General features: G+C 37.9%; 1 protein-coding gene across 1 annotated transcript in view; it reads right to left on the bottom strand.

Annotated features, from left to right (window-relative positions):
* Positions 1-20,528, bottom strand: part of MAN1A1 (mannosidase alpha class 1A member 1) — a 216,474-nt gene that overhangs the window by 89,383 nt on the left and 106,563 nt on the right. The window contains exon 5 of the mRNA XM_063443480.1: positions 12,359-12,453. Within this exon, the coding sequence (XP_063299550.1) occupies positions 12,359-12,453 (95 nt within the window). The remainder of the gene's footprint in view (positions 1-12,358; positions 12,454-20,528) is intronic.

The raw sequence follows: 20,528 nt of genomic DNA, 5'->3' as shown, positions 1-20,528 counted from the left end.
GACTGTATTGGAATTTGAAATTTCACTGAAATTCCAACCCAGTCAAAAACTATACTGAGACAAAGTAAGGTTTATTTCCTATGCCTGTTACAACTTCACACTGGGCAGAGCTACCGCCATCTCGAAGTGTCAATCCCCCTGGCTGCAGGGTATTGGCTCTGTCTAGGATGAACCCTGTGGTCACACAGGCTCCTTCCTCTGTAGACCTCAATACTGTACTTTTGCGCATGCAAGCACCTGGAGCTGAAGAGCTGAACAAGATGGCCACACCCGCGAAGGACATTTTCAGGTAAAGTAAACTCAGCTTTACCCAGCCACCGAACCCCTAGCGGTGATGTCACCATCTAAAATAAAATGTATAGATAATCTTTGTGGATTATGCAAAGACCCCAGGCGGTGACAGTGCCGCTTTGAAGATAGATAAATGGTACATATAAAATTATTTTCAATTGTATACGTATTTAAAGGTTTTATATCCCGGTCATTGGGAACATATTATTGAAAGGCTACCATAACCACTTCTGGAGAGTGCTCTCCAATGATGAGTTTGAGCAACCCATCTAGTTGTATTGATTCATGTATGTCAATTGTATTCATCTCTGTAGGCTTCCGAGCATGATTTGCTTATTTAGTAGTGATTGGCTTTTTTCCTAAAGGACAATTTGCTGTGATGGGAGACTTTTTTTTTTTTTTTTTAAACAGAGAGGGTTATTTGCGCTCTTTATAAATCCACATGTACCCAATTTTATCTCCAGGAGTTTATCCTTCCATTTCTTACAGGTGAAAGCTAATAAAATGTTGACGTAATAAGCGTTCACTAAATTATAAATTGAAATGAAAAACAAACTTTTACAAAGCAGGCAAAAAAAAAACAAAAAAAAACATCCATTTCAAAATAAATAGTTAAGAAAAATCTCAAACTTTGTTATAGTTACAGCTTGGCTAGGTAAAATTTTTATAATATTGTGTTTTATTAATAAATCTTACACTGATATTATATATTAAGAATGACTCTTTTTGTAATCACTGATGTATAAATTGCCCTTATCACAATCGAATGAATTAAAGCAGGGCTTTAGATAATGAAATTTGCAGAAAGTAAAAATCTGAAAACGAAAACGGTATTTCCAAATCAAAGCAAATCACTCCATTGTGTTTTACTACACAAAGAAAAAAAAAAATCACTTAAAACGGTAATGCATTGTCCAGATGAATGGGAGTCATGTTCCTGAGCAGCAGCCGCTATTTGCAGCTGCTACTATTAATTTAGTCCCTCTCCCATTACGGATGTTCCAGGAAAAACTCTAACATGCATTACATGTATAATTACTGCATTTATTATTTAGTTTGAGATGTGTGCATATATCCTAGACCGGGCATAGGCAACCTTTGGCATTCCAGATGTTTTGGACTACACCTCCAATGATGCTTTACCAGCATTATGTGTGTAAGAGCATTATGGGGGATGTAATCCACAACATATGGGGTGCCGAAGGTGTCTTCCCTGTCCTAGACTGTAGTGTAGTAACATTGCAGAGGAGACTATCCCAAGAACGTCAATCAATTTAGCAGAATAAAGGACAGTGATGGGACAAATTTAGCATGCTTTACACCAGGCTTCTGAAAACTCTGGCCCTCCAGATGTTGCTGAACTACAACTCCCATGATTCTCAGCCTATTTCATTCAAAGAATCATGGGAGTTGAAGTTCAGCAACATCTGGAGGGCGAGAGTTTGGGGAAGCCTGCTTTACACAGATGAGAGAAGCTCTTTGAGATTATCCTGAGCTTGTTTGAGTAGTCCCAATATGAAAGGCTTTGGAGAAATGATACACTATTTCTAAAATAAAATGTATACAAATTCGAACTATAGACAAAAATCAGCAACAGAAATGCAATTGAAGGAAATACTTTTGTACAATCAGAAACTATGGTTTAGAATGATTCTTCTCAACCATTTGTAACACACTCAGAATTGCTGCATTTCTAAATTAGCAAAATGTTAAGCCCCAGGATAATAACACAAAGTGATAAATGTTAAGCCATTAAAAGAAAACAAAATGACTCAGTGACATAACTAATTATTGCGCTTCCATTGCTTGCCCATTAACCTTTTAATGGACAGAAGGTATTTCATAATTATAGGCAAAGAAATGTGCTACAGCAAAACTAAACTAAATAAAACAAACGTAATTTAAATAGTTTTGCACAAACATGATATGACGATTTACAACTGTGTGTAAACGGGAGGGAACAAAAGGCAGTTGATTGATACAGCCCTAGACACACCTCCATGCATGTGACTTTGCCAGCTTTCCTAAATACTTCCTTTAAACCCATGATTCCCTTTTATTTCACAAGTTTGGTCCTTACAGTCTGTTTAATTTAGAATGTCTTATCTTCTGTTCTGTTAATTGCATTCTAGACCTTGCAGAAGGTCGTGTGTGTGTGATTAAAGTTCAATTTACAGAGCAGGAGCTAAAAATTATAATGCAAGTTAACATCTGATTGAAAATGAAACTTTTTTTTTATTTAGGCTGTGTCAGTCACAGCCAGTGGAGGTGTGGCCTGCTACCTGGACAGAAACCAAAGTGATTTAATGCCTAAATTGCAGAGAGTTGAGCAGTGAACCTTCAGAGGCATGACCTATACACCAAACTCTTTCATTAAGTTGTTTTGGGGGCTATAGTGTCCCTTTAAAGAAAATACAAAATAAAGACTTCATCCTCCATCTATAAAACATTTGGAGAGGGGGAAGGGGGGCAGCAGAACAACAGTCCATTTCCAAAACAACCCACATGTTATAACAAGTATAGTTTTACAGATAACATCTACAAAAGTAATGAATATATAATTTAGAATAAAGAATGATATATTTGGTTGCTTTAGGAACTCAAATTAATAGTGAAGTTATAAATCCTCAGAGTGCCATTGCTGCCATGATCGGAGGACGACAGGTGTTAAATTAATTTAACACCCATAACTCAATATTAAAATGCCCCTACTTCTCTCCAGTGCAATACTTGTCCAGTGATTTAATGTTAGCACATTGACATTAAAACTGATATCACCCCATCCCCGTATTCCCATAGCTAGTGCAGGAAACTTGCTATAGTGGAATACCAAAGCATCTGCAGCGAATGACAGAGAGCAAAATAATTGCCTGTAAGATTGTTTTCCTGATCTCGCTCGTCACTCAAATGAGACAGCATTTTATTCAATACATTTTTTTGCCCTAACACAACGTACAGATAGAATTCTTTGTACTTTAAAGTACAACTGTTATTGTACACAAGTTTGACTTTATTGCTATCAATAATAATGAAAGCTAAAGAAGGCCAAGCATATTTAACCAAGTAGTGTTTCACGAATAGGCTGGTAATTTGGTTTGCACAAATCATTAATATAAATAAATATCAATTCATATTCAGTATAACAGGTTTACTTAAAACTTCCATCTCCACTGGATTGCATGACGGAATGTAACATATGGAAGGTAGCTATTTTGTTATTTTAAGAACAGGAATGCCCCTACAATACAAGGTAAAAACGGGTAGGAAATGTCATTAGTTAATATCTAGAGAGCGGTCAGAAACAAAAAATATAAAATAAAACCATGCTTCCACAAAGAAAGAGCCTGGCATGATTAAAAAAAATGCTCTCACATATTTGTGCTAAGGGAGATAGTCAGACGATTAGGTGTGATTTACAGTAATACTTTTCGTGTCTATACAAGACAGCTTTCTATTAAAGAGTATGCTATGAACATTAAAGTGAGATTCACTTACTATAGGAAAGCTTTACAATTGCATTATTTCCCCTTCTTTTCTTGTACACTCACCCTGCCAAAAGCATAGTTGGACCAAGAATGCCAAAATGTGCCAATCTGCTTCTTTTACTCAAGAAGCATTGAACGCTACTTTTAAAAGCAGCGAATGCTACACTGTGCATGCCCGCCCTCCCACCTCCCAAAGACGCCCTCAGCCAGAGCAGAGGAATTTAGTCCAAAGATGGCCCAGAACTAGAGTGGAGCAGCAGTCTATACAAGTAAAGGACAAGTGAAGTGGAAATAGATTACATGGCACACATAATATACTGTAGCAGTGTAGGCTCATCCATAGGGGCACTTAGGGTAGCGCCCCACTAGTTTTTTTTATGCGGGGAAAACATGCTTTGCAGTAGTTTAGAAACACTACTAAGATTATTTTTTTGGAGGGGAAGATGGTAAAGTCTCTTTAATTCTGTGATACGTTTCAGTTCTTCAAGGTAGCGGTTTGGAGAAGATTACATGAGAGCAACTAGGCAAGTCATAAAAATGGGTTGGTTGGAAATCTGCCCTGTTTCACATGGCCTAGTATCCTTTAAGAAATAATTTCTGGAATTTCCACCTAGTTGCCATTCTGGCAGCAGAGCCAGCTGCCCATTAATGGAGGCATGCTATTTGTCTCTCTAGTCAGGGACTATCATAGCATGGCTGATAGCAGCACCAGGGGGATTGTCTTACAGTACCCACAGAGAGAGAAGCAAGAAGCCATCTTGGAAGTAACAGCGAGCTCAGCAGCAGCGTCTGACCCCTGCCAAAGTTAGGATGAGGTGGGCTGCGAGTGGTGGGGGTCGGGTTTATTGTGCTTTGAGTAACTCTTTGAAGATTAATTATTCAATCATTGGCCCTTAAGGGGTTACATATAATTTACTCTATATTTTGCTAGGATTTAAAAAAAAAAATAAAGTGCCACTACACCATTAAAGCCTGCATTGTTTTCATTAGATGGAAACACCTTAAAGGACCACTATAGGCACCCAGACCACTTCAGCTTAATGAAGTGGTCTGGGTGCCAGGTCCAGCTAGGTTTAACCCTTTTTTCTATAATCATAGCAGTTTCAGAGAAACTGCTATGTTTATAACAGGGTTAATCCAGCCTCTAGTGGCTGTCTTATTGACAGCCGCTAGAGGCGCTTATGTGCTTCTCTCTGTGAAAATCAAAGTGAGAAGACGCCAGCGTCCATAGGAAAGCATTATGAATGTTTTCCTATGAGACTGGCTGAATGCGCGCGCGGCTCTTGCTGAGCATGCACATTCAGCCAAGGAGGAGGAGAGTCCCCCGCCCAGCGCTGGAGAAAGAGGGAAGTTTAACCCCTTCCTCTCCATCCAGCACGGCGGGAGGAGGACCCTGAGGGTGGGGGCACCCTCAGGGCACTATAGTGCCAGGAAAATTAGTATGTTTTCCTGGCACTATAGTGGTCCTTTAAGTAGGTAAACCGAGAAAAAGTAAAAACACAACAAGGCAGCAGTAGAGCCTACTGAACAAACAAGATGCTTTTAACACATTTGATATATGATCAGCAGAGTGATAAGAACATCCAATGAATGAACATTGCAAGAAGGTGAAATGTGCACATTCCTGCTAAGAGATGCCAAATTCATATAATGCATTTTTTCAAGAGCAATTTTATTTTCACCTCCAAGTAGACAAAAAAAAAACCCAACAAAACGTTCCTATACAGAGACAGGTTACTTATCTGGCAAAGAAGAGAAGAAGAAGAGATGAACGAGGCAGGAAATCAACACCTCACCAAGTGCTCTGTATTGACACCCTTAAGCATTAGTCAAGTGTGGTTTGTCATTATTCGTACTCAATAATCATAGCAGCAGACGCTGGGCCAGATTATTAAGGTTAACTGAAAATGCTAATTAAAAACACTTGTATCTGTAATTAAAAATGAATTGCAATTCATTTTAGGAAAGTATTTTGTCTGGTAACATACCGTTTCAAATTACACCCGATACCTGATTGACCTTCAGGCATCCGGAACTGCTAGATTTACAGAAACAATTAAGCCTATGTTGATAGGAAATGGCTTTTTAAAGACATCTAGTAATGGATGTTGCAGGAAAATGCAATTAAAAATGCTATAAAAATTTAGCAAAGTAAATGGAAACATTCCGTTAAAGGCATACTTCTCAAACAAGGATTCCAACATCACTGCAACACTGTCAATGTCAGTTTCGTATTTCAAAACCATTTCACAATTGGCTACTGGGTGAAAGATGGACCGGCTAATGGGGAAAAAAAAATCTAAAGAGATTCTTGGGATAATGTTTTTTTTTTTTTCTTTTTTTACACTTCCCATATATTCTCAACTGCGTGCAACCACAAGCGTTTAGGATGATAATGGATTGCATTTTTTAATTTTGTTAAATTCTTTATTTTCATGCGATCATTTAACAATTATACGTGCATTACCACAACAGCAGACGCACGCATTTTAAAATCATTACATAGTACTTACAAAGGAACATTTCACACACAATTTCTAATTACTCTGGGCTGATATGTTATAACAAGATATTTAACAATTAGTACAATAAGGGTGTGGGACACCCTGCTTCAGGGGACAGTGCAAGCAGCTAAGTGCCAAAGGGTGGATAAGGTATGTAGTGTCAGTTAGGATGTCCTATTATATTGGCCGGCCCCAGCTCTGTATCAAGGACTAGAGGTTGTGGATGTGCATGAAGGCGCCCTATGCATGGATAGTGTTTGTCTGGTGAGTTAATGAGGCCTCCTTTTAGAGGGTCACGCACATTCAAGAGACCTGAGGTAACGGATTGCATTTTAAACCCCTCACTGGGGAAGAATTAACTCAAGGGTTGCATTATATATTTCTGGGGTACTATGAAAGACAAAATAGAACACTGAATGAAAAACAGCCACATGCTGGCTGCAGCCAAAACAATTCCACTTTCAAATCCATACTCATGTTAAAATGGCTTCATTTTGAACAAAAACAAGGAAAAACACACACACACACACACACACACACACAAAACACAGATGAGAGAATTCTCTTCTGCAACACTGACACATGGTAAACATACCTACATTTTTGTACATATCTCTAGAATGCACAAGAACAATTAGACAGGTCTGTAAATTAGAATGGGACAGACTGTGTAGGTTTCTCTCTCATCTAACCCATAATTGTCAAAGGTGTGTAAAATCTGTATACACCATGAAACTTATGGGCAAATATCAAAAATGTCTATTGTGTTCCATGCATGTTGGAAGTTTGGTCGAACATATAGAATGAAGCAAATAAATCACATAAAAGATCCTTAGATCTTCAGGATAGCTTCTAGAGAGGATATTGCTAATGGAAATAAAGTAGCACAAGGAATATAGCAGGACTATACAGCTGGTGGGGAAATATAAATTTTGTCTGAAATGGCTGTGTATTTGGGAGGAATTTCAAGACTATCGGTGTATGGTTGTAATGTTTTTTTGCAATTTTCAATTAAAAAAACGTAAACAAAGGAAATTCTGTTTTAAAAAAAATAAAAAGTAAGTATAATACAAGCCTGTCAAGAGTTTGTGCGTGCAAGCCTGTTGTCAGCGTGAGTGTGTATGTGAGCCTGCCTGTGTGTGTGCGCGTTTAGGTGACCCCTCTCCGATAGTTTTTACTCACCTCCCCCCCCCCCCCTTTTCTCACGCCGTGCCAGTTTCCCCATGGCTGAGATTAGCAATCTTTATGATCTCAGCTAAGCCAATGCTTTCCCTTATGAAAGCATTGGGAGGATTTTGTGCATGCGCAGCAAATGTACCAATCCACATCTCCTCATAGAGATGCATTAAATTAATGAATCTCTACGAGGAACATTCAGCACCTTCATGCAGAGCTTGGAGATACTGAACCTGAGTGCTGCATGCGGTGCAGCAGTGACCCAGGACTTTCTAGTGACTGTCTGAGTGACTGTCACTAAAGGTGTTACTAAGCAGCAATGTAAATTCTGCCTTTTGCAGAAAAGGCAGTGTTTACACTAAAACGCCTGCAGGGACAGGCTATAGACACCAGAACAACTACATCAAGCTGTAGTGGTTTTGGTGACTGGTGTCCCTTTAAGAATAGCATTTTCTCGTTGAAAATGACTAGCTCCTAACTTGTTTAGCTGGATCCTAGATTCCAAACAAATATGTCAAGCCCTGATATAATACATGTTAGAAGTCACCTAATGTTATTAAGTTGCCACTGCATAGTCTCCAGCAATTGGCAATAGTAGTTTAACCTACATGATTAATACGTTCACCAGGGTAGCATACCAACAAAACATTATTTTATACAATACATGATGAGAAAACATCAGATAGATGTCAATCTTTACATAGGTTTACATAATTTAGCCATAGAATTAAAAAAAGAATGCAAAAAGTAGTGCAAACATTTCCTTAAGCTAGCCCGCTCGCTTTAAAGAAATAATATTTTGTTGCAGGTATATCTGGCATGTGTGAACATTATTACGGAATTTCCTCATATAAAGTTTTGCATTTGGAACACGTGACATTGTCACATTCCATTTGCATTAAAATTTCCATTTCCTTATTTTGTTCCACAGCTAGGATTATATGTAAATACTTTTGGAGAAAATATTCAAATAAAATCTTTACTGGAACATTCCTTGTTTTATTGGTAGACAATGACTTGTTTAAAAAATGCATAAAAGACACGCACAGGCAGGGTTAACGTTTGCATCTCAACGATCCAGTTATGAAATGTGTTTATTAGCCATAACTTACTACACAATGTGCTATCCAAATTTCTAAATTGTATTACTGTATTCATTTTATAGCTTTTACCTCTTTGCTAGAGGGGATCCAGCAAGATTTTTATTGCTCCAAGTAATATTGCTTTACACTAATGTGTATGGTACTGGGTCATTTTGGTGCTATCAATTTAAAAAGAACTGTCAGTTTTCTAGAAATATGATGAATCATGATGTTTTGATTTTGTATTGGATAACCAATTAGAGCTTTGATAAATTAATCACCTGTTGCATGGCAAAAAGAAAAGACTACATTTTGTTTTTAGCTTAAAAACCGTTCAGACAAAATACATTTTATAATATTAATATCAAAGTACTTGTTTCTTGTATTATACTTATATTTGTTTTAGTTATTTTACTCAACGTAATTATTATAAACTTTGCTCAGACAGGTAATTTTTTCAAAATAAATTATTTTTTACCCACTTAACTACCAAAAATGTTTTGATAAAATAAATATGTTCTGAATTTTTTTTTCTCCTGAATAAGAGATGCAAAGCTAGCATAAATGTATAACAGCAATTGTGTGTATAAATAGCATTGCAGACTTAAGTCCAAAACCAAAAAGCTGTCGAGTTCCCTCTGCACAAGAGATGCAGCAACCCGGACAATAGTTTCTGGACTGCCCTTATGTCCCTGTACACACGTCCCATGATCTAGGAACAGCTATTAGAGCAGTATTTGTAAAGCCTGGTAAAAACGTAATAGTATGCAGTATTTGCATTCTCTAAAACGTCAACTCTACACTACTTGACCAGCTTTTACCATCCAACTTAAAAAATGTAATCAATGCTTGGTACTTTATTGATCACTCTGCGCATCTTGTGTCAGTACTCTGGGGGATAAAACAAGTTGTTCTCGGTCTTAATTGATGTGTAGTCAGTATAACCAAGATTATAGTATACACTTCTATTGATCTTTTACAGAGCACGCTTTTGTATTTCCTGTTCCTTTCCAAATATTAGTAAGACAATTTTAAAGTAAGGAAGATTTACAACAACAGAATTTAAACCTTATTGGGATCTCTCACAAATAGCTCAATGGCCCAAGTGCATGAGATATGTGTATATATATATATATATATATATATATATATATATATATATATATATATATACATACATACACACACACACACACACGTAAGTATATACAAGTATACTCACAAGTAAACTTAAAAAAAAAAAGTAAAGTAAAAAAAAAAAAAAAAACTTAAGGGAGCAGTCATATTTTAAAACTACAGCGTTGAGTAAAACATAGAAAATGTAAATTTAAATTATATTAACAATTTTGGAAATTACATCACAATCTAGGTCCACCAAGACATAGCCAGGGCACACAATGCAAACACGGAATAGAAAGGTAGCTCTAAATGTCTTCTCTATGCTGACTGCCAAGTGCAGTTCAAGACCCTGTCAGTATTGAGTATTTCAAGCAGATAACATCTTTATGAAATACTCATGCAGACTGTCAGTATTTAATTGAAATTCAAAATAGATCACAAAGAAAAGCAGAGACTAGTGTGTCTTCTAAAATACGGTAAGTGCAAATCTAAATTGGCAAACTACTCGCTTCATCCTCGCCCAGCAGGAACAATATACAGAATAATAAAAAGTTGTGCTAAAAGATTGGGGTTTACATTTTTAATTGCAGTAACATTGATGTGAAGAACATGAAGCACATGGAAAGATCAGGATTTCCAAAAACAATTTTTACAAATAATAATAAAACAGCTATAGCCACACTTAAGAGTGATATTAAGCTCTCTATGTTCAGCTTGGCTGGTACAATTCCCATCTTTGGGGGAGGGGATCAGTGGATCCATATTAAAATATGTAACAAAAGTTGGTGCTATATGACTGATATAGGAAATGAAATTCTTTACAAGACAATGCACTCACATTTTTTAGAGCTTTCTTTTGCTCAAAAGTAACAGGATTGAGTGAAACACTAGGTTCTATGGGCACTATATGTGCTGTATGCCCATGTGTGAGAAAATTACACTGACTCGGCTGCTGGAGGACAATAAAAATATGTAGCAGAAGATGTTCGCCCCAAGGAAAATTATATTTACAAGGGAGAGTTTAGGTCGCTCCCGGCTACCACTACACGAGTGGGCAAATCAACTCCATTAATCTATGTAAAATAGAGAAATGACCTGATGGCGACAATAGCTGCTTTAGAATGTAACATTTTTAATAGGTCAACACAAACTATATTAGAGAAATAAAAAATAAAAAAAAACTGTCAGTGTACTGTAAATTATATAATCCTTTTATATGGTTCAATTTTGCTTCAAACGCAGTGCTGTTCTGGCAATGTACTATTTATGTATTTCAACTGCAATAAAAATATATAAAAAAAAAAAAAGAAAAAAAAAAAAAAAGAGTGCTGTATCTATATCTTTGTGCAACTTCTGAAATGGGTTCTCACAAAACCAGGAACTGACTCAGCTATCCATAGAGCTTGTTAAACTTAATTTACCATTTATGAACTTATTGCTTTATGGGTGCTGGAAGGACTTCAGGAAGTGGAAAAAATATTTTTGATGCAAAAGTAATAACGCAAGTTGGGAATGTGGAGTTGAAAACAAATTGTGGGTTTATGGAGTAAAGTATGTCCATCTATCTCCAAGTGGGCATAGTTAATCCTTTGAAGAAAATGCCCACATGATCGCAGGCACAACTTCTGTATCTTTAACATGGGGTATTTGTATTTTTTATTTCTTTTTACTTACCCAACACGTGTAAGTAAAAATACAAACGTTCTGCCCCCCTCACCCAGGTACATTGTTTAACAGATTCTACCAGGGGAGTAAAAAAATAAATAAAACAAAAATATTCTAAACTCACCTATTTGAAAATGTATATATATATATATATATATATATATATATATATATATATATATATATATATAAATAAAAGTAAATACTAGTTCTTGCTTTCAAATCTCTACATAATGCTACTCCCACCTATCTATCCTCCCTTATACACAAGTATGTCCCATCTAGGCCCCTACGCTCTGCCGAAGACCTATGTCTATTCTCCGATCGTACTCCCACCTCTGATGCTCGCCTTCAACGCTTCTCTGAGGGCTTCACTGTTCCTGTGGAACTCCCTTCCCTTTTCTGTTAGACGCTCACCCAATCTCCACTCTTTCAAAAAACATTAAAAACTCACTTTTTCACAAAAGCATATCAATTAAACTGTTAATGACTCTCAACTGATTCCTCTCCTGCAACTAAAAAAAAAAAAAAAAAAACCCATACTAAGTATTCAGTGAATACTACTCTACCAATCTACTTCCCTAATACTATCCTTACATTTTATGTTCCTTTACCCCACTCCCTCTAACATGTAAGCTCATTGAGCATGGCCCTCAGCCCCTGTTTCTGTGTGTCAAACTTGTATGGTTACAATTACATGTTTGTTAGTCTACCCATTGTACAGCGCTATGGAATTTGTTGGTGCTATATATAATAATACACATACATACATATTTACACATACATACAAGCACACATTTTAAGGCACACGTCTGTTCAGAAAAAGCACACCACAATAAAAAACTTGTAAGCACCTTGAGTTTAAAAACATTGGTTTTGGATTTACTTGGTTTTCAATTAAAATGAGGGTTAGATGGTAATCAACAAACCTTCTGTTATGTATAGCAAGAGACTGCAACACTGGATTTGAACACCAATTAATAAACAATGATAAAATGATCTAGGCAAAATTGTTATACTTGATGGTATACTTTACCTTTTGATGTTCAACAATGCCCAAGGAATTCCAGTTGGAGTATTAAATGCAGGAAGCAGCTTCTCTCCCAGTTCTACCACTTTTCGTCGAAATATCTAGATATAAGCAAATACACTTTAACGTCACATCCTTTACCTGGCCCAACAAAGAATAGAAATAAAATAGTAAACTGCATAGACATGTGAAACTATGGTGACACAAAATTCTGAAATATTTTGAAAAATAGGTTAAAGTTGCTAGGCAAGTGACTAGTCCTAATCGTTTTTTGTTGTTTTTTTTTTTTTTTTTTTTTTTTTTAAATCACCCCCAATCCATGGCTCAAATAGTTCACAAAACCAGAAAAAAAATGTAAGCTATTATTTCTCCTGAAAAATTTTAGGTCCCTTAAGCGACTCAAAAAATGGGTAATGTCTTTGATAAGACATGTAAATACCACAGAGGGACACTAGAGGATGCCATATAACTCCTCTCGCAGTTTAAAAAAATACAATAAAATCATTACAGGTGCACCCCTGTTTGGTGTATCATGTGAACTAGCTGTGGAAAGACTGTATTTAGATCTTATATTTCTCACTTGAGGGGGGTAAACATTGTTATTGCTTTGCTATAATTGCAATGAAGAGGTTTGTCGTTTCTTCACCATATATGTGATAAAGACTTGGAAGTATATAGATAGACCTGCTGCTATATGATATCTGAAAGACCCCAAAGCCATTGCCTGCTGTTAATCTTTGACAGTTCTTTTTATCTAGTTTCTATGCACCATTTCAGACAGTAGGAAATAGTAAGACAATTATGTTATGCTTTTTTAAAAAGTTAAATACCGCTTAAATACAACTAGTATTGGGATACAGAAAGAGTATCTATCTTATCGAGAAAAATAATTCAACAGCAATTTTTATCGTAGAATAGGAATAGAGATATTCACTAAAAGGCAAATGGTATTAAAAAACAACTTGCATAGTTTTGTTATTTAATACTGAGCTTTGCACATTATGGTTTAGTAAATAAACCCCAAAGTTTGCTTGCCAATTCTATATCCCTGACAACATCTTGGGCACTGTGGTCTTTTTTTTTTTTTTTTTTATTAGGCTTTGGAACAGAAACTAAGGAAATTGGATGCATGTTAAATAAGACATTTTCTGTTCCCAATCATATCAGCCTAGAGGGAACAAGCTACTTTTAACATATGCTGCCATGAACAAGCCTGAATTTATTTCTCTCTATAATATATACACAAGGCTCAAAATTTACACACATCACTAGTCACTGGCGAGTCGAAATTCATACCATGACTTATAGTGGCAATTAAATCTTAAGGCCTGGCAAGTGCCATGGGCCTTCAAATGTTAAATAACATTTCATTATAATTAGTGGTGTACTAGCAAAACCATTAACAGATTTATTTAACCAATCATTGATAACAGGAGTAGTCCCAGAAGATTGGAAGTTAGCGAATGTTGTGCCCATTCACAAGAAAGGTAACAGGGAGGAGTCGGTCAACATAGGCCAGTAAGCCTTACTTCAGTAGTGGGGAAAGTGATGGAAACCATGTTAAAGGATAGGATTGTTGAACATCTAAAAACACATGGATTTCAAGATCTGAGACAACATGTGTTTACTTCAGAGAGATCATGCCAAACTAATCTTATTGATTTTTTTTGATTGGGTAACTAAAATTATAGATCAGGGTGGTGCAGCAGACATTGCTTACCTAGATTTCAGTAAGGCGTTTGACACTGTTGCACATAGAAGGCTTATCAATAAACTGCAATCTTTAAGTTTGGATTCCAATATTGTTGAATGGGTAAGGCAGTGGCTGAGTGACAGGCAACAGAGGGTTGTAGTCAATGGAGTATATTAAAAGCTTGGGCTTGTCACCAGTGGGGTACCTCAGGGATCTGTACTTGGACCCATTCTCTTTAATATTGTTATTAGTAATATTGCAGAAGGTCTTGATGGTAAGGTATGTCTTTTTGCGGATGATACTAAGATATGTAACAGGGTTGATGTTCCAGGAGGGATAAGCCAAATGGAAAATGATTTAGGTAAACTAGAAAAATGGTCAGAGTTGTGGCAACTGACATTTAATGTGGATAAGTGCAAGATAATGCATCTTGGACGTAAAAACCCAAGGGCAGAGTACAGAATATTTGATAGAGTCCTAACCTCAACATAGGCAGACAATGTAATAGAGCAGCAGGAAATGCTAGCAGAATGCTTGGTTGTATAGGGAGAGGTGTTAGCAGTAGAAAGAGGGAAGTGCTCATGCCATTGTACAGCACACTGGTGAGACCTCACTTGGAGTACTGTACACAGTACTGGAGACCCTATCTTCAGAAGGATATTGATACCTTAGAGAGAGTTCAAAAAAGGGCTACTAAACTGGTTCATGGATTGCAGGATAAAACTTACCAGGAAAGGTTAAAGGATCTTAACATGTATAGCTTGGAGGAAAGACGAGACAGGGGGGATATGATAGAAACATTTAAATACATAAAGGGAATCAACACAGTAAAGGAGGAGACTATATTTAAAAGAAGAAAAACTACCACAACAAGAGGACAGTCTTAAATTAGAGGGACAAAGGTTTAAAAATAATATCAGGAAGTATTACTTTACTGAGAGGATAGTGGATGCATGGAATAGCCTTCCAGCTGAAGTGGTAGAGGTTAACACAGTAAAGGAGTTTAAGCATGCGTGGGATAGGCATAAGGCTATCCCAACTATAAGATAAGGCCAGGGACTAATGAAAGTATTTAGAAAACTGGGCAGACTAGATGGGCCGAATGGTTCTTATCTGCCGTCACATTCTATGTTTCTATGTAACCCCCCCCCCCCCCTCCCCCCCACCCCCTACACACAAACTGAATGTCACATTGGCCCAATTCCAAGCATTATATTATAGTTTATGTAACCAGTTAAATAACTAAATACACTTTCATTAAGATTACGGGGAGGGGGGTGGGGTACACTTGCTTTCTAAATTGCAATAGCTGATCAAGACATTGCATTTTCAGATCAAAATATTTAAGAGATCCCAGTTATAAGTCCAAGTATTACACAGCAGCAGCTAGTCTGAAAAAGAAGGATAATATTGTCGGACATATGTCATATACCACAAAGAATACTTACAGCCACTTTCATTATTGTGATTGATAATTTATGTAGAATACAGTGCTAGATAGTTTACAGAGCAGATTATTGCTTGATTAACTTTCCCTGCCTGGAGATGGATAGAAGCAATGTTAAGGGCACTTGAGCAGAAGGATGTGACATTCAAAACAAAATTAGCAGAGACAGGATGTCTATGTGACAATTTAAAGCAAGTGTTCATGGAGAATCCTTAGATTTATAGGCGTGTTAGAAAATTCTAACCATTATTGAGTTGCCCTTTTCATTTCCTAACACCCATCATAGTCCCGTGTTTAAATCTCCTTAATATATGATCTCTTTAATGAAAGAAAAGAGAGGGAAAACAGAAAAAGTGTATATTCAATAAGAGTCTGATCTCATACATTCCATTCCAGTTGGGCAATCCTGATTTGGGAACTGCATCTCAGTTCCCTCCCTATCCAACCCATGTAAAGCAAGGATGATATCTGAAGTATCTGCTTTCTGCACATGCAACTCTTTTCCGAGTGGTTTTGTTTGTGTATTTACCATCTAAAAGACTTAGCACGGTTTAAAATCTTTAGCCACAGATGACACAAACTTTTCACATTTCGGTGAAATGCATTATTTGAGATTTTTATTTATCCTTTGTTTTGTTTGCAAAATATGGTGACTCAGACAGGAGATGACTTGTCAATATTAAGTAAGTGAGCAATCCATAAACAAGTGAATAAATCCCACACGAAAAGGTACAAGAAAAGGAGGCACACAATAAGCTGTAGTTGTTTTGGTGACTATAGTGTCCTTTTAACTTAAAGTTTTTTGGTCTTTAGAGAATCTCTTTAAAGGAACACTATAGTCACCTAAATTACTTTAGCTAAATAAAGCAGTTTTAGTGTATAGATCATTCCCCTGCAATTTCACTGCTCAAATCACTGTCATTTAGGAGTTAAATCACTTTGTTTCTGTTTATGCAGCCCTAGCCACACCTACCCTGGCTATGATTGACAGAGCCTGCATGGGAAAAAAAAAAAAAAAAAAAAAAAAAACTGGTTTCACTTTCATACAGATGTTATTTACCTTAAAGCAGCACTGTCATGCCGAACTTACCTTTCCCCAATAGATTCCTATTCTCTTCCTCTCTCGGGATCTGTTCTTCTTTTCTTCCTATCTGCTATAGTTTTCTTTAAAACGTAAGAAAAAGTAGGGACTATTTCTCTTCTGGAGGTTTCCTACGCAGTGACCAGCTGAGGAGCAAAGTGTGCTTCGTTTCTGGTGGTCACAGCAATTTTCCCATGATCCTTAGCTTTCCTCCCTGTTCCCACGATGCTTCCTGTCACTTCGATAGAACGCCGGCAAAACTGCCGAATTGCGTTCTAACAGTTTCTCCATTCGTGTTAGAACGCAATTCGGGACTTTGTTCGGATCGGAATTTCATACGAATGAATGAAACTCCGATCCTATTCATTGCTGTGGCTGCATCTTGCAGCCGCTTAGTAGATAACTCCCTAATTCCACGGTATTAGGGAGTTATCTACTAACAGGCTGAAAGACCTAAATTGGTCTTTCAGCCAAATTTACTAATACTAAGTAAAGATGACTTAGTATTAGTAAATTATGCCCCTACTCGCTATGCTGCGAGTAGGGGCATGTCTAGTAAGCAGCCTGTGGCTGCTCACTGTGTAAAAAAAAAAAAACCAAAAAACTACCAACTGCCCCCCCCTTCTGCGCGGGCAGGTGGGGGCCCCCTAAATAACAAATAGGTGGGGGGGGGGGACCTATTGTCCTCCCCCCCAGCCCCCACCCATGGGCGACGGGTGGGGCCCTAAATGACAATGGGGGGGCTACTGTCCTCCGCTCCCCTGGGCCCCACCCCTGCGCGGTGGGTGGGGGCAATAAATCACAATGGGGGGGACCTACTGTCCTCCGCCCCACCCACCCCCGCCCCAGCCCTGCGCGGCGGGTGGGGGCCCTAAATAAGGATAAAGGTGGGGACACCTACTGTCCTCCCCCCGGCCCCCACCCCTGAGCGGTGGGTGGGGGCCCTAAAAACACAAGGGGGGGTAACCTACTCTCCTCCCCCCCTGAGCAGTGGGTAGGGGCCCTAAAAGAAAATAGGGGGGGTGACCTACTGTCCTCGCCCCCAGCCCCACCCCTGAGCGGTGGGTGGGGGCCCTAAAAAAACAATAGGGGGGGGGGACCTACTGTCCTCCCCCCTGGCCCCCACCCCTGAGCGGTGGGTGGGGGCCCTAAAAAAACAATAGGGGGGACACCTACTGTCCTCCCCCCCTGGCCCCCACCCCTCTGCTGGTAAAACAACATTAAAGAGTGTTCTGGTTTCATAAAACACACCAAACAGCAACATAATCATGGTCTGAACAGATGTTGTGTCCCTTTAACTTAGAAACAGGTCACATTTGGAGAATACAGACTTGCAAAAACACTGCATAAATTATATTTGGTTAATGATTAAATGTCAAAATAAAGCCCGTCTAACTAGGATTTTGCATTAAACTCACTGATGGGACTAGACAGGACACTAAACAAGATACATTGCTTTCCTTGCATTGTTCAAACAGCTTCCCAGTAGGCCAAACGGAATCCTGCTGTCTGAGCAGAAAAATGAACAGGGACAGTCAATTTCTCTTTCATAAGTATTTATTAAGAACAAGTGTTTTAGTTCATGGCATGTTCGAAGCAAAAAGGCAGCTAATGAGCTTACTTTCCTTTCTCACATCCTTCTTTTTCTCCTACACAGACAGATATATCAAAATGTAATTAATATATATCATAACATGCAAGCGTTTCACCTGACCTGCGCTAAAACTGATCACGCAACAACTCTGTTTGAAAGCTTAATATTCATGTGAGCGATCTACCCATAAATCACTCCAGACAAAACAAAGCCACGAATTTCTGTTAGAATGTCATTACGAGTACAAATTTGAATTAATTTTTTTTTTGAAACTATGTTTCACCTGCCTAATCAACTCTCTTCTACTATTACTTCCATGTAGAAACTAAGTCACCACACATATTAGTTTCCCCCATGCACTCTGACTAGAACTTACAAGAACTTGCAAGTGAATTTAAAGCAAATTTAAAATTTAAGGCCAAAACAGTAAAACCGTAAAAGCTATTCTAGTTTGTCTTTTTTGACCTTAAATGTGAAATTCACTTCACATTTTTTGTTCGTGCACCCTGCATAATTCCAAGGTCACTAGCAAATAGCAACAAGTAGATTTAACCTATAAAATAATAAAATGACAAACTACTAGAGATCTGTTAAATGAACCATAAACTTGGAGGTTTTGTTATTTTTTAAAACTACTCATGACTGCTGAATTATATCTATGCATAGGTTTCTCTCTAAAAACAATGGGAGGACCAGGATGGGCTGAGACCCAGACACGTCTGAACCCTTGACAATGTCTAGCCGGGCCAAAGCAACACAAAAACACACACACACACACGCAACACACACACGCAACACACACACGCAACACACACAAACACGCACCCCTCATCTGGTTTTGGAGGTGCAAGCGACATCTGCCTTTTGGGATGGCCTATACTCCAGTCAGTGCATTGCTCAGGTGTACCTCAGTGGTACCAGCACTGGTTGGGAAAATCTAGGGTATTGAGCCAAGGTAACCATCACTGGCAGAGGGGGAAACTGGGACTCGGCATTGCACCCTCTGACTTCAGTAAAAATGAGCATGAATAGAATGGCCTCTACTCCCACACTCACAACAAACAAGGCCTCCAGATCGTCCTTTAGGAAATCTATCCAGGATACTCAAAAATATCTGGATCAATGAGCTTGAAGAGATGTACGGTGACCCCAGTAGGAGCGTCCATTATTTAAAAAAAAAAAAAAAAAAAATAGGGCAAACCACAGATTATTTTTTTTGCACAGGGCTCTGTTCAGATGCGACTGATCAGCATGGCAGTCAGGCCCCCCTCCTGACCTCCCATTTTCTAAGAATACAACATCAAGTCTAAACAACTCCCCGTGGTAGTTTAGAGCATGGATATACATCAAAACAAACAAGTACTCTTTCTCTCTTTCTAATTATTCCTCACAAAGGTGAGGTGGTAATAATGTTGTGCAAATCTCACAGCTTTCTTGCTTTTAAAAAAAAAAAAAATTAAAAAAAAATTGCAACCATCTCTCAGTTTCACCCCTCTAAATTATAAACCAGACCTCTTAAGGTCATGGTTTTCCTCTCAGTCCTCTTGATAACCCAAGAAACAACCCAGTGTCAGGATTAGTAAAATAAAAGTGTAGCGCAAAGGCAAAATTAACCGCGCTCGCACAGAACTTTCAGGGCATTTAAGAAAAATTGTATGCACAGGAAATACAAATATTTGCAAGTGGGTGAGAGTGCCCTTTTCTATTTCTAATATCTATCATCAGACAGATGTGTTGCTGGAAATGCTGTGTAATCAAACTTCTTCAAATGTCTTACAACTTTTATTGTATTACTTATAGATATACTACATATGTTATACAGTGGTTATCAGTAAAACGTTTCTGTAATTTCCGTATAAAAAGACAAAAAAGACAAAAATACATCAACACAAAAAATAAACAAACCAAATCCCTGCTGGGAAATATTATACAGTATATACAGATACAATACAGAAAAGGTCAACCGTATTTATACAATTTTTCTGAAGACAGCAGCTGCTTCGACAAACAATCCCCAGATCCGCTGGTAATCACAAGCGTCTTTTATCACAGACCCACTGTCAAGCTTCAAAGCATCTGGTTCTCAATTTTCCCATTACGTTTAACGTTGTGTATGGAACAAAAACGACGACATCAGCAAACAATCGTTATTTTAATGTGAGCTGAGGTATGAACAAAAAGGTGCTATTTGCATATAAACTACCTATCCTGTAGAAATGGGAGTCTTGCGAGCATCGCTGTGCAGCTGGCTGTTGTAAGGAACAAATGGGTGTTAGGATTTGAAGAGGTAATTAGTTGCTCAACGCAGAAGACGCCCCTTCCAGAGAGAGTTCGTTGTTGGCCTCGTAAATTTCAATTTAA

The sequence above is a fragment of the Pelobates fuscus genome, chromosome 2 (assembly GCF_036172605.1).
Source record: "Pelobates fuscus isolate aPelFus1 chromosome 2, aPelFus1.pri, whole genome shotgun sequence".
NCBI classification, from domain to species: domain Eukaryota; kingdom Metazoa; phylum Chordata; class Amphibia; order Anura; family Pelobatidae; genus Pelobates; species Pelobates fuscus.
Note: the sequence above shows the minus strand (reverse complement) of the source record. Positions and strands in the feature narration are given on the sequence as shown.